General features: G+C 36.5%; 2 protein-coding genes across 2 annotated transcripts; one reads left to right on the forward strand and one right to left on the reverse strand.

Annotated features, from left to right (window-relative positions):
• LOC113768395 (dehydrogenase/reductase SDR family member FEY-like) lies at nucleotides 1-6485 on the forward strand. The gene is made up of 7 exons (XM_027312735.1): nucleotides 1-482; nucleotides 574-691; nucleotides 1972-2108; nucleotides 2533-2634; nucleotides 2805-2897; nucleotides 4935-5007; nucleotides 5774-6485. Exons 1-7 carry the CDS (start codon nucleotides 45-47, stop codon nucleotides 6034-6036), a joined length of 1224 nt encoding a protein of 407 aa, XP_027168536.1. The 5' UTR covers nucleotides 1-44; the 3' UTR covers nucleotides 6037-6485.
• A 1505-nt stretch (nucleotides 6486-7990) lies between these two features.
• Nucleotides 7991-10859, reverse strand: LOC113767322 (disease resistance protein RPP13-like). The gene has a single exon (XM_027311373.1). The coding sequence runs from the start codon at nucleotides 10789-10791 to the stop codon at nucleotides 8164-8166; it is 2628 nt and encodes an 875-aa protein (XP_027167174.1). The 5' UTR covers nucleotides 10792-10859; the 3' UTR covers nucleotides 7991-8163.
• Nucleotides 10860-13313: the final 2454 nt, after the last annotated feature.

Below are 13313 nucleotides of genomic sequence, written 5' to 3' on the forward strand. Positions count from 1 at the left end.
TCAGTCACTCAACACTCGAATCTTCTCCTTCCTCTCTCAGGACAATGGCGTCGGCGTCGGCGTCGGCGGCTGTGACCTTGACGGCGAGAGGCAAAGCTATTAACGGAGCAGACGACAACGAGAGGCTGAATAAAGATGAGAAGAAGCAGGACAACATGAATCAGAAAGAGAACGTGAAGAAGAAGAAAGAGGCGTTAGGATGGATGGAATGGTTGAGAGGATGGTTGTATATAGTCTACGAGATGCTGTTCCAGAGGATTATGGCCAGTCACTTAGCTAATCCGATGCCTCTTGCTCCAATTAACGATCTCACCTTCATCGTCACTGGCTCCACCAGCGGCATTGGTCGTGAAATCGCGCGCCAATTGGCCGAAGCCGGCGGTCATGTAGTAATGGCCGTCAGAAATACAAACGCTGCTCATGACCTAATTCGCAAATGGCAAGAGGATTGGACCGGCCGCGGCCTACCGTTGAATATTGAGGTGGCAAATATTCCGTTCTTCAGTTGATATTAGGTTTTGATTTTTGAAACATTTGTTATTTCTACTATTATTATTGTTATGTGGGTGAAAGGTGATGGAGCTGGATCTTCTGTCGTTGGAATCTGTAGTAAGATTTGCGGAAGCATATAATGCACGATTGGGGCCTTTACACGCGCTAATCAATAATGCTGGCATATTTTCCATTGGAGGTTAGTATCAAAAGGTTCCGCTTTGTATTTTTGAGATTTCAATAGGTAGAGAAATGTGTGTAGGAATGTTATTTTGGCATGTATAATTTGGTTAATTTGAATTTTATTGGACTTGTGTCTTGATACATGGAGCAGTCTTCTTTGTCTGCATTATTATCTGGATTGCAAAATTTGTCATTTGCTTCTGTAAAGTGATTAAATAGTTTCACTTTTGGGGATTTCTGAGTGACGTTAACTGAATGCAAAATGCATAGAGGAGCCTCAATTGATTAGTCAGTAATAGGTGTTGGTGGAGGGGTTGAACTCATGTTTTCAGTGTATAGAATTTGCTGCTGATTTCCCTTATATATGGAGTAAACAAATATTTTATGCCTAGTCTCAATATTTCTTACTTTTGAGTATGTCCTTGGCTCAAATATCCATTGCTAGTGGTGGTGTTAGCCAAAAGTGTCTAGTCAGCTTTCACGGATAAAAGCAGCCATGCTAAGGATATCCATGTCCAGTGATCATTTAACTGGCTAGCCTACCATTGAGGAAGCATCTTGTTTCAATAGCAGAAGCATGTCTTTCTATCAAACTGGATTTTGCTTTCATAATTATTGCTTATGAATCCATGAACCTGTACAGATTGGTTTACCTTATGTGAATCTAATTAATTGAACGTGATAAAAGATGTTGTGTAAATACAAAATAATGTCAAGGAGGTATTTCAATTTGTTGTACTTATCTCTGTTGATGAGTTGCACTCCATAGACAAAGTTGTTAGTTTTGCTAAGTGATGTTCTGTCTTTTTCTCCCAAACTTTTGAGTATCCTTTCTTCTCATCATTTTGGCCATATAGGAAGTTATGTACTCTTGTTATGCTTTCCTTTTATTAAACTTGAAAAAGCACTTTGATTTCTCTCCAAATATTTTGTATTTGAAATTTTCTTGGGGATTGTCACTTCCATATGCTTTAAAATCTGAAAAGCTTCTCTATGTTAGCTTCAAGGATTGTGTCAATGTTAGTTGAGTTGATCAAGTCTGTTTTAAGTTCATCAAATTGAGTCAATTAAAACTAAGTTGATCAACTCAGAGACGATTTGTGTAGTTGGATATACATCTTTTCGGATGATAATTTTCCAAAGTTATCATAATCTGTATTCTCAATTCTTTTTTACGAATTAGTTTGCCTAGTGCAAAGTTGTTTACTTTTCAGTAAAGCTTTTTCACAGAAAGAATATAACTCATGCACTTCTGATGAATCTGATGATGCCTTGTTTTTTCCTTGTGAGTATCAGAGCCACAGAAATTTTCAAAAGATGGGTATGAGCAGCACATGCAAGTGAATCACCTAGCTCCTGCATTATTGTCTATCTCGCTTTTGCCATCCCTACTTAGAGGCTCTTCAAGCCGAATTGTCAATGTGAATTCTGTTGTAAGTTCATGGTCCTAATTTTTATCTCTGTATACATCTTAGATGTGCTTTCTAAAATCTTAGTATTTTGCCAATCTAAATCTCTCCACATATCTTAAGGATCCAGGGAACGGGAAAGAAGCAGTCTATATTCATATGTTTAGTTATATTAGTTTCTCACTGTGTGTACATTATAGATGATCTGGTGGTAATGAGATTGCCATCTAATGTGATCTTATTATTATGTCAAAGAGATTATTGATTAATCACAAAAAAGTTAAGCATGATAGTTGTATGCTTTATTTTACTCTTAACAATATCTCCAAGAAACTGAAGATTTATGCAGATTGTTCCCATATATTTTAGCACTTGTTATTTACTCTTGTTTGATCCCCTTCTAATGTAGGAACAATTTCCCCTGTTTTGTCTCCGTTTTGTTTTGTAGATGCATTATGTCGGATTTGTTGATACCAAGGATATGAATGTTACATCTGGAAAAACGAAGTACACAAGTTTAGTTGGATATTGTGGCAGCAAATTGGCAGAGGTGATTTCATTGTCTTACTTCTGTTTAGGATTTTTGGTGGATTGACATTCTACATGTATTTGGTTTTTCCTTAGGTTATATTAATTCATTGGCCAAAAATCATGCTTTGGCCTCTTGCTTTTCTATCAGGCTTTTCAAATTTCTAATTAACTTTGGGACACAAACTTCAGGTGATGTTCAGTAGTGTGCTACATAAGCGGCTGCCTGCTGAAGCTGGGATAAGCGTAATATGTGTATCACCTGGAATAGTTCAAACCAATGTGGTAAATATTCTAACCTTTTTGCTCTTAGTCCTTTGCGTGTGAAGAGAATTTTGATATACATAACATAAACTGAAGTGATATTGCTTTAATTTCACTCTGATTTACTCTTCAGACCTATGAAATCTACCTCAGAGTCCCCTAAGCACTGTAAATTTAAATGTTTAGTTCTTGTAAATAACAACTAGAAAAATGTTCGCTTGTTCATTTTCCAAGCTTGGGGTTTATAAGTAAAGCATCTTGGGTTCAGGCTCGATATTACCTGTCTAAACATTAAATGTAAACTTAAAGCAGAGGCCAGGAGCATTATTAGTTGTCATACTGTTAAGTACATTATAGCAACTTGCACAAACCATTAGGAGCTAAAAAGTCATTAGGTTGAAGAATATTGATAACTAGAGAGTATGAGGAGAGTTTTTCTAGGGTAGATTATCACAAATGTTGCTTCTTCCACATTATTATGTTGCTTAAAGCACTTGGTAAAGTGATGCTTCTTGTAACTTTTATTTGCTAGTTTGACAAGAATGTTGAAGAATTCATTTCAACTTGAAAGAATGTACTCTACCTTCTTCCCTCCTTAACCATTGACCAAAATTTTTGGCCTTTGAAAGAAAGATGACACTTCAAGCTGCCTCTCTTTCTTCATTGTTTGATTTTTTTTTTTCAGTTTTATTGAAAAAGTAGCATTTATGTGAGTTTGACAAGAACATGAATAAGCTCATGGTAACATGTGACTTGTGATGGCATTAGATTTTTTATGAAGTACCATTCTATTGTTTTCATTGGGACAATAGTGCTTTTGTCATTTTTGTGATACACTTCTGCTTGGAACCTTTGAGGCTTATTCTGTGCATTCTTGGAAATCTTGATTAGTTTTGCTAATTTCCTATTCTGTTGTTTGTTGCTTACTTTCTGTGTTGTTGCAATGGTTTTCTTTTATTGGTATAAACTTGAAGTTTTTAATGCTTGCACTGTTAAATTCATCATAGTACAGATTAGAAGCACTAAAAGTTTTTTAGCTTCCGTGTTCATATGCACTTAGTTTTGCTATAGCATGTGCTGCTTTTGTAATACGTGCTTCAGCTCTGGGGAACCTTTGCTGTTTGATGACTTGTGATCCATGCAATATCCCTAAGTCAAAAGTTTAGCATGTTGATCATGAAACTTTCATTTGAGATGGTTTTAAATGATTAGAACATATGGTTTGATATGTAGCAATGGGATAGTGTAAAGCAATTGAGGATGTCAAAGAGACAAACTACTGATATACTTGCATTAGAAAGTAGAAATTCTATAAATTAAGCTTGATATTATAGAAGAGACAGAAGATATTCAGAACCTTAGATGAGTAGTTTAGTCTTTGCAAAGGATTACGAGAGATTATGGTTTGGTTTGTTTGTGAGGAGATTATGATGGAAACTCGAGAAATTGCGGGATTAATCTATGTAATTTTGGAGTGAGAGAGAGAATGGGCTTAGGCAAGGTGATGTTACAGATATTGCAAATCTCTTAATACATCTTCCCCTTTCTGAACGGGCTTCTCTGTCTAGGGTCTAGACTAGCTTAAAAGCACAGATGGATAAAAATATTACTTTTATCAAATGATATTGATTATTAAGTTTGCTTTGTGCAAGCAAATTTTCATAGCAGGGATAAGGGCTGTTTTTGGTAGCTTCTGTAAAGTGTAATTTCTAGATTTTACAGAACCTGATTGAGAAAAGCCTTTATGCTGGTTTGACTTAAATTTAACTTTTTACTTTTGGCATTTGAAATAATTGAACATGAGCTGCCAAGTGAAGATTAAAGAAATGTCTGGTGTCGAAATGCTCCAAAATAAAGCACCAAACAACCAAGATCATGTTGTTCTGTATTCAAGTTGTCTATATTCTATGAGAAAGGTAAAATGTTAAGCCTGAGTCTTAAGGTATATCATGATCTTTGTTCCTTTGACTTAATTTCTCTGGCATTTTGAGGAATTAATTTTTAGTAATACAAAATATGGGAGATTGACATTCTTGTTTTGGGACTCCTTCAATGCAGGCCAGGGACCTCCCGAGGATTGTCCAGGCTGCTTATCGCCTGATTCCTTATTTTATATTCAGTGCTGAAGAAGGTTAGTTTACTTTCTGTTTCAATTAATTTGGATTAAAAAAATTATGAATAAGGAAAATGGAAATCTAAATTTGATTGGACTGATATCAATATTTGTTTCATTGTAGATCAAATGTGAATTTGTGAAAGTAGTTTTGTACCAGTATGGGGGTGTATAGTGTTAGAAAGAAACTAGATTAGGTGAGTGGTTTTGATGTTGTGGACTTCTAGTAATGAAGTGCTTGAGCAAGCGGCAGAAGAAACAATGGTCTTTGCAAAAATCTTATACAGAGCACTAGTAGTTTGGTTGGACTGGATGACTTTATTGAAGTCTGGAACATAATGGGAAAAGCCATTGGACTTGGAGTTGATAATTACTGGTACATGCTTATGCGGAAACACCTAATATTGTTTGCATCCCATTATACTTGTCATGGTTAATTGTATTTGTCCATCCCATATTATCAGTTACGATTTAGAATGTGAATAAATAGAAGGCATGAAAGTTAGGGTAGTAAAGCTGTTCATGCACTGAATCTATAGTTAGGAATATGTCTATTTGCATTATCTGGTTAAAAGAAGCAAATGGTTCAACTATATAATCAGTGTACTGGTGCAGTTTTCTGGACTTAACTTGTATACTTGATGTTATTCTTTTTATTGTTGTTTTATTGAATGTGATCAATATTCTGACTTTCAGTTTATGTATTCATGTATCTAATTTGGTTTTGACATTATATTTCTCTGCATCTGTTGCAGTTTCACCTTTTTATTTCATGCTACTGCAGGTTCTAGAAGTGCCCTGTTTGCAGCTACAGATCCCCAAGTTCCCGAGTACTGTGAGATGTTAAAAGCAGATGAGTGGCCAGTCTCTGCTTTTATTTCTCAAGATTGTCGTCCAACAAATCCTTCCGAAGAATCACATAATGTTGAAACTGCTTACAGAGTCTGGGAGAAGACATTGGAACTGATTGGCCTTCCATTGGATGCCATAGAGAGACTTCTAGAAGGGGAAGAAGTTGAATGCAGATACAGGGCTTCAAAGGATTAGGTTTTTCTTGCAATGGTCAATTTCATTTCAGGCTGGTCAAGTTGCAAGATTCCAGACTGCATTAGGATGTTTGGCATCTTCTGAACTGGTATTCCACTGTACTTGCTTTTCCACCTGACCTGTTACAGAATGAAATAAAAAATGATAACAGCAAATGGATGTCCATATGTTTCTGGATGTAGCTGTGTCATTAATGCCCTTAACCAGAATCTTAAAGCAGGTTAAGTAATAGACAGCAGTGAAGAACACGCAACACTAAAGTTATAATTAGGTCTGACCCAAGAAAGTTTTCGGTTTTGTTTTCAGATTGTTTACAGAATTGTACTTTATGCCTATTACTTGTATCTTGAGAAAACCTCAGTTTCCACTGCTAGATTGGAAATCATGTCATTGTTACTTTGCGGGTAAGTTATTCAGCAACATGGTTAGATGCAAAAAGGTAAATCACAGATCGTGGATCTTAATTGTTTCACTTTTTTTTTCCTGATCTAGAAATACTTGACTCATAGGGCGTAAGTGAACTTGGGATAGTATTTTGGAGAGTTGAGAAAGTTTACATGGTTGCTTCAGAAGGTTGAGGTAACATTGAGAGTAGTTACTCTAATCTTAGGCTGTTCTATTCTTTTATTGAGCAATGCTTATTGATTCAGAGAAAAAAGAAAATCAGTAAATAGTAGGAAAAATGAGGTCCAGGACTATGACTTGATCACAGCTTGACTTGAACTCTTGTTATCAACTCGTAAACAGCATTGAAATATTTTTTTGGCTTGTCTGCAGTGTAGACATTTTAAAGATTCTTGGAGGGTTAGGAAAAGAAGATTTTTTTGAGCTTTGTGCACTATCTTAGCTTGTGAGTGGGAGTCTAGGTTTTACTTCAGTTGAATTAGTTGATTAAATCTAAGTGACTTGGTTTTCGAAGACTATTTTTAAATGTTGAGAGACATGAAATGAAGGAGACTAACAGAAATGATGTTTAAGTATTTCCTGCTTTAATAGGACTAACTTGACAGGAAGAGAACTCCAACTAGGCTGTACTACTTGTAACTATGACTGACCTGGGTCAGTTTGAGCATACAAATGAAGAAAGAGCGATGTTATGTGGGGGCATTAAAACGCTTAGTACTCTAATAAGAATACCTATTTGATTTGCGAAGATACAGTTTAGTACTAATCTGAAAATTGCAAAGTTACACATGTATGAGCTCAAGATAACCTTCTCAAAGATTTTCTAGTACTTTTGTCAATAAGGTCTTGCTGGTGATGTCAATCCAGGGTGACTTGATTTCCATCGAGGTTGAAATTTGAGGAGTAAGAGCTTATTCCAGTATTTAAGTTTTCAAACTTGTAAATGCTTGTAGCAGTTTAACTATATACTCTTAGTAGTTGTCCCACATGTGGGTTGCTTGTCCTGCTCGATACAGATTATTGCACTGATGTCCTTTGCTTCCCAACCCAAAAAACAAAAGAAATACTTTCAAGTACTTTTGCACTAATTTAATGGCGGACAAAAAGAGAGAAGAAACTGAAATTTGTCCGTATATACATGTAGTCATTGGAGTGTATTTGTCAAGCAAAAGTTTTTGAAGGACAAACTTAAATTCGTTAACTTTGTGAGCTGAAGTGTATAATTTGTCATTATATCAGATTCCCCTGGCTTTAATTTTCTCTGGAATTCAAAATTCTTCGGTGGTATGTCAAGATGTGCAAGAAAAGTTGTCATTTAAAATCCTATTACATTATGTATTGATCCTAATCTGCAACGTATTTTCTTGAGGTCTTGACTCAGCAGGATGAAATGTTAAAGTTTCACCCTTACAACTCCTAATTCTTCAAGAATCTTGTAATTTTCATTTCGTAATAAAAGGATAAGACAAATTGCTAAATATAAGAACTCAAATTGCAGATGCTTTTTGATAAGCTGAAACCCAAAAAAAAAAAAATTACACCCGAGAAATTACAGTGGAAGCAATAATGTACCACAATCGAGTTAGATTCACCAGTGCTCAAGAGTACAGAAAGTCTCCCTGTTATGATAAAAGGAAGATAGATTAGGTTCACCCTCCAGTCCCATGTCTATCCAAAGAAAGAATGCAAATGGTGTGAATGTGGAGACCGAAACAGCCGCCATCATGCCCACATCCGCTCATAAGGCAAAAGCCTGGTCTCCGTTTCTTTAAGCTTAAAGACATGATTAATTCTTTGAGGGCATTTCAGCCGAGGACACTTGAATATGCCCACACCTTTGAGCCTAGGCATTGCTTCGTCTTCCAAGTGCCAGTCCATCAAACTATACAAGTTACGAAAACGTAGAAGCTCAAGCTCTGGAAACCCTTTAGCAGTGCAGCAGAATGAATGTCCATAGTAGGCTCCAATTAGCTCAAGGCTTTGTAGGTTCGGAAAAGTCTCCAACACAGGCATAGGATCTCGTCCAACATTTGAATGCTGTAGTGTTAAGATCATGATCGACCGCGGCAACTTCTCTAGTTGCCCCTGGTTTTGTATCGGTCCGCTTAACCACAATCTGATCAGATGCTGACAAGAAGAAAGAGGTTCTAGTGGAGGAAAAGCCCCTGAAACTGAGCATGTGAGGGTGAGAGTAGCCAGGCTCCTCAACTTCCCTATTGAATCCAAACTACCTTGACCATCAATATTTTGAACCACTAATTCTCGAAGATTGACCAAGTTGGTTGTCTCCAATTTTAGCCAATCCTGATACTTGACGTATTTAAGAGTCTCCAGATTTGTTAAGGAGCTAACATTCACTGGCCCCCGGCAAAGAGCAACCAAATGTCTAAGATTTGTCAATTCACTTATCTCAGGAGGAAATGCAAGGTCAGTCATAGTTGCACAAAGGGTTTCCAGGCTTTTTAATTTTCCCAGGGAGCTCGGGAGAGAACGAAAGTTGGTATCTACTATCCCTAAGAACTTCAGGTGAATCAAAGAGCCTATGTCATATGGTAGTTGCCCGACAGCAGTGGCAAAGTTAAAATGACAGTTTTCTAGATATAGGACATGAAGATTTGTGAAACTAACACACAGAGAGCGGAAGTGCTTCACTTTGGGTTCCTCACCGTCTGGATTGAAGATCACAAGTGACTGCATTTTCGAACTTGGACTGACAAGTGAGAAGTAATTTCTAATTTGTGTGTGGACAACTTGGCGCCGGCCTGAAGAATTAGTAGCAGAGTATTTGCGTGGGTCATAAATGTCAAAGAAGTTTACCTCAATTGCCTTTTGAACAGCAAGATCCCTAAGAAGATCATGAATCCTGCAATAGGCAATTCTATCCCACATTTTGTCCGCTATCTGAATCATGCTCCTGTTAACTAGCTCGTTCAAGTAATGGTCAGCCACTTCCTCCATTTTTGGTTCCCTTGGTGTTATGAATCCCTCTGCCATCCAAAGCCATTTAAGCTTTTCTACGTCAATCAAAGAATCTTCAAGAAAACTGCCCAAGTAGAGGAAACAGTGCTTCAATTGCCCCGATAAATCATCGTAGCTCAAAGAAAGCAGGTATGAGATTTCAAGGGAGTCATTCTTCAGATGTCGCCAAATATGTTCTTTCACCTCGTGCCACTCTTGCAGCCATTTCTTATGGCAAAGCAGCCCACCAAGTACTACTATTGCAAGCGGTAGACCACCACACTTGTGAACCATTTGCCTACCCAAATCCAGCATTCCTGCAGAGCACCAATTGTTGTAGCCGTCTCCATGAGATATCTTCTTACAAAAGAGGTCCCAACTTTCATCTGGTGTCAAGAACCGAAGCTCATGGACGAAACTCCTGTCATCTACTCTCGTTGCAACATCTCTCTTGCGCGTAGTGATGATGACTCTGCTGCCATTTTTATCATCAGGGAAAGCTCTTTTTAAGCTTTCCCAAGCTTCTTTGTGCCAAACATCATCTACCACCGCAAGGTATTTGTGGTCTTTTAAGATTTCACGGAGGTAGCGCTCCAAATCTTCCTCGTCCATCTGCTCTATCATCTTCAGTTCATCTCCGAAGCACCTCTTTCTGAACGACTTAATCAGAGTTCGAAGAAGATCCGAGGTGCTATACTCTTGAGAGACACAAACCCAAGCACGGTATGGAAAATTTTCCATGACCTTAGAAGAGTTGTAAAGCTCTCTAGCGACGGTTGTCTTGCCAAGGCCACCCATGCCATAAATAGAAATGACACTACGCCTGTGCTCCATTTTGAAAAGTTCAGCCAACAACGTCTGAGTGACATCTTCAAAGCCCACAAAGAGTCGATCTTGATCTACATAGGAAGTTGCTCTCCTTAGTGTTTTGATGATTGATCTACTGTTTGGACCACGGTTAGGCCCTTCACCTGCTGAATTACTAAGATTTCTGATGCCATATGTTTCACGCTTGCGAGAAATGTCGAGCACCCTTTGCTTGAGAGACTTAAGCTGTTGGCTGGTATTGTAGAGATTGGCCTCTCTGCTGCACAGGCAGGCATAAGTTTGCAGGCTGTTGAAGAATCCAGATTTTGGAGCTCCTACCTTCAAGTTGCAATCGTTTAAGATGGCCACTGCGTTATGAGCAATATCTGTGATTTCAGAAATCCACTGTTGCATCCTGTGATCATCACTCTGCTTTTCTTCAGCATCTTGGATGAAAGATTGCATATAGCCCAATTCATTTCTTAGCCACTCGACTCTCGTCCTCAAATTTTTTCGATCAACTATTTCTTGGGTAAGAAAGTCTCCAAGTTTCTTCACTGCAAAAGATACAATAGCATCAGTCATTGTTGCCAAAACTTTCTCCGTTATCTCGTTTGTCCGAGGTTCAAAACTGGGAAGAGAATATTATCACACTGAAGTTCTACCCTAGACTTGTATAGATAAAGAAATCAAGAATTTGCAGGTAAAGCCTAAGTTGTTTCTTCTGTCGCAGTCATTTCACCTTCAGTCCCTTTTTTTTTCATTCTGCTTTTGTTTTCTACTGTCATTTTCCTTTTGCAGTGGGAGAGCGGATCCTTCCCGCAACGGATCTTCTGTCCCACATCATATGCCACTCTCTGTCTTACTTTTTATTATATTGTTATTTCTCCTACATAAATATCATGTTTTAGTTCTTTTTTGTTTCCTTAAGATCCAATAACTATTAATTGAGTAAAAAATAAATACAGCAGCTTCAAAAAATAAATACAGCAGATTTTTTATGAATTTTTTGCTATATTTTTTAATTTTCTATTATATATTACTTTTTTGAAGCTGCTGTATTTATTTTTTACTCAATTAATAGTTATTGGATCTTAAAAAAACAAAAAAGAACTAAAACATGATATTTATGTAGGAGAAATAGCAATATAATAAAAAGTGAGATAGAGAGTGACACAGGGTGTAGGACAGAAGATCCGTTGCGGATCCCTCCTTCAAATTTCCCTATAACTTCCTAAACGCAAGGGTTGACTCTACTTTCCACCTTCAACTTTATTTGTATTTCTATTTGGGTCCCTAAATATCAAAATAGAGCACATTAGTGTCTGAAATATAAAATTTATCCCATTTAAGCAAAATCATTGACGGAAGTGGAACAAATCCTATAGTAAAGTAGGACAAATTTTTTACTTATCTTAAATGATAGATTTTATATTTTGGGGACTAAAGTAAAAAAGATTTTATGCTATAAGGATTGAAGTATAACATATTTTATATTTTAGAGACTTACTATTCGACTTTAAAATTTAGGAACTAAATTGAAAATTCAAGTATAATTGAAGGGTGCAAAAGTGGAACCAACCCTTTTATTACATTCCATCCATACTACTACTTCTACTTTCCATTAGCACGACCAAGTTGACTTTTTGACTACAGGCTATATTCTTCTTTGTGCTTTCCATTCTATCAACTCCCAGTCCAATGCTATTCTTCTTTCTCAAATTTTCAACTTCCACACTGTTTTATCTACTCATTTGCCACCTTCACGCGTAAACCAATTTTCCTTCCCTGGTTTTGGTTAATAATGTAGATACTGTTTTCTTGATGACCTTTCTAAATGAGTCCATTGTGGACACCACATGTTGCTTTTATCTCTTTCAATATGGAGCCATATCCTAATTCTCTGTAGGTAGGCCAGCCAGCATAGCTAGTCTGCACACACCAAAGTAGCTGATGCAGCTATTTTGGTTTAAAGGCTGAAATTATTGATACCTCAACAACTTCATCCTTCTTAAATTTCACTCTTCTCCTATTAAAGAAAAAAAAAGCTTAACGTCAAGCACTGAGATGCTCTGGTCTAACGTCAAATGCACGAAGCATGACAACAACTTCACGAAAATTCGACATGAATTTGTTTTTTTTTTTTTATTGAAATTCGAGTTTGCATAAATAATTAGGCACTTATAAAAAATAAAGTACTACGGGAAATAACTAAACAAATTGCAATGCAATCAGATAAGAACTTTAGTGACCAATGACTTGCAAAAAAAAAAAAAAGTGTATGCACCATTAGCCATAACTATTAGCAAAATTTCTAAATAACGCTGTCAACATTTAAGATTATGAAAAGATCATATTTCCAAAAACGATATAGTGAAAATTAAGATCAAAAGACGTATAAAGGGTTCATTTCTTGAGGTGATAGTTCTTAGCGCTGAGAAATCGAGAGTTCAGCCGAGTCTCTTGTATATAAAGTCTCTTGAGGTGATATAGTTCTTAAGGCGAACTGTTGCACCACTCAACTAGGAGCAGATTTCATGAAGTAGACCGCAATCGTGTACATTATTTGAAAATTGGCTTTCTTTTATTTTTTTTTTTTGGACCTATCTTGCCGAATGATCGTACATATATATATATATATATCGTATAGTACATATATATATATATATATATATACACTTCAATTATTAGTTAGTCAATTAAAACTATGTAAATCTGACAAAAATTTAGGAGCACATACATGCCAAGTCATTCATACCATACTTAGACGCGTCTTCAAGGTGGATAACTTATGAATCTACGGTCCATTAAATTTGGATGAGCAACATAAATATAATTATAAGCCAGTTGTGATGCATATATTTTATGATCCAATGTATTTTGATAAGCAAAAAAATGGAACATAATATTTTGCCAAAAAGAATTAAACATTTCTAGATAACAAAAAAAAAACTTTAATATTTCAGCTGGACTTAATTTGTTTGGTGATAAGGCTTGATTTCCTTAGTTGAACTGGCTTGTGTATAATTAACCTTGTTTGGATTGCTATTTTTTGTAAAAAAAAAAAATTACATTTTTCGTAAATACATTTTTAATCACTTTTTACC

The sequence above is a fragment of the Coffea eugenioides genome, chromosome 4, assembly GCF_003713205.1.
Source record: "Coffea eugenioides isolate CCC68of chromosome 4, Ceug_1.0, whole genome shotgun sequence".
In the NCBI taxonomy this organism is placed as follows: Eukaryota; Viridiplantae; Streptophyta; class Magnoliopsida; order Gentianales; family Rubiaceae; genus Coffea; species Coffea eugenioides.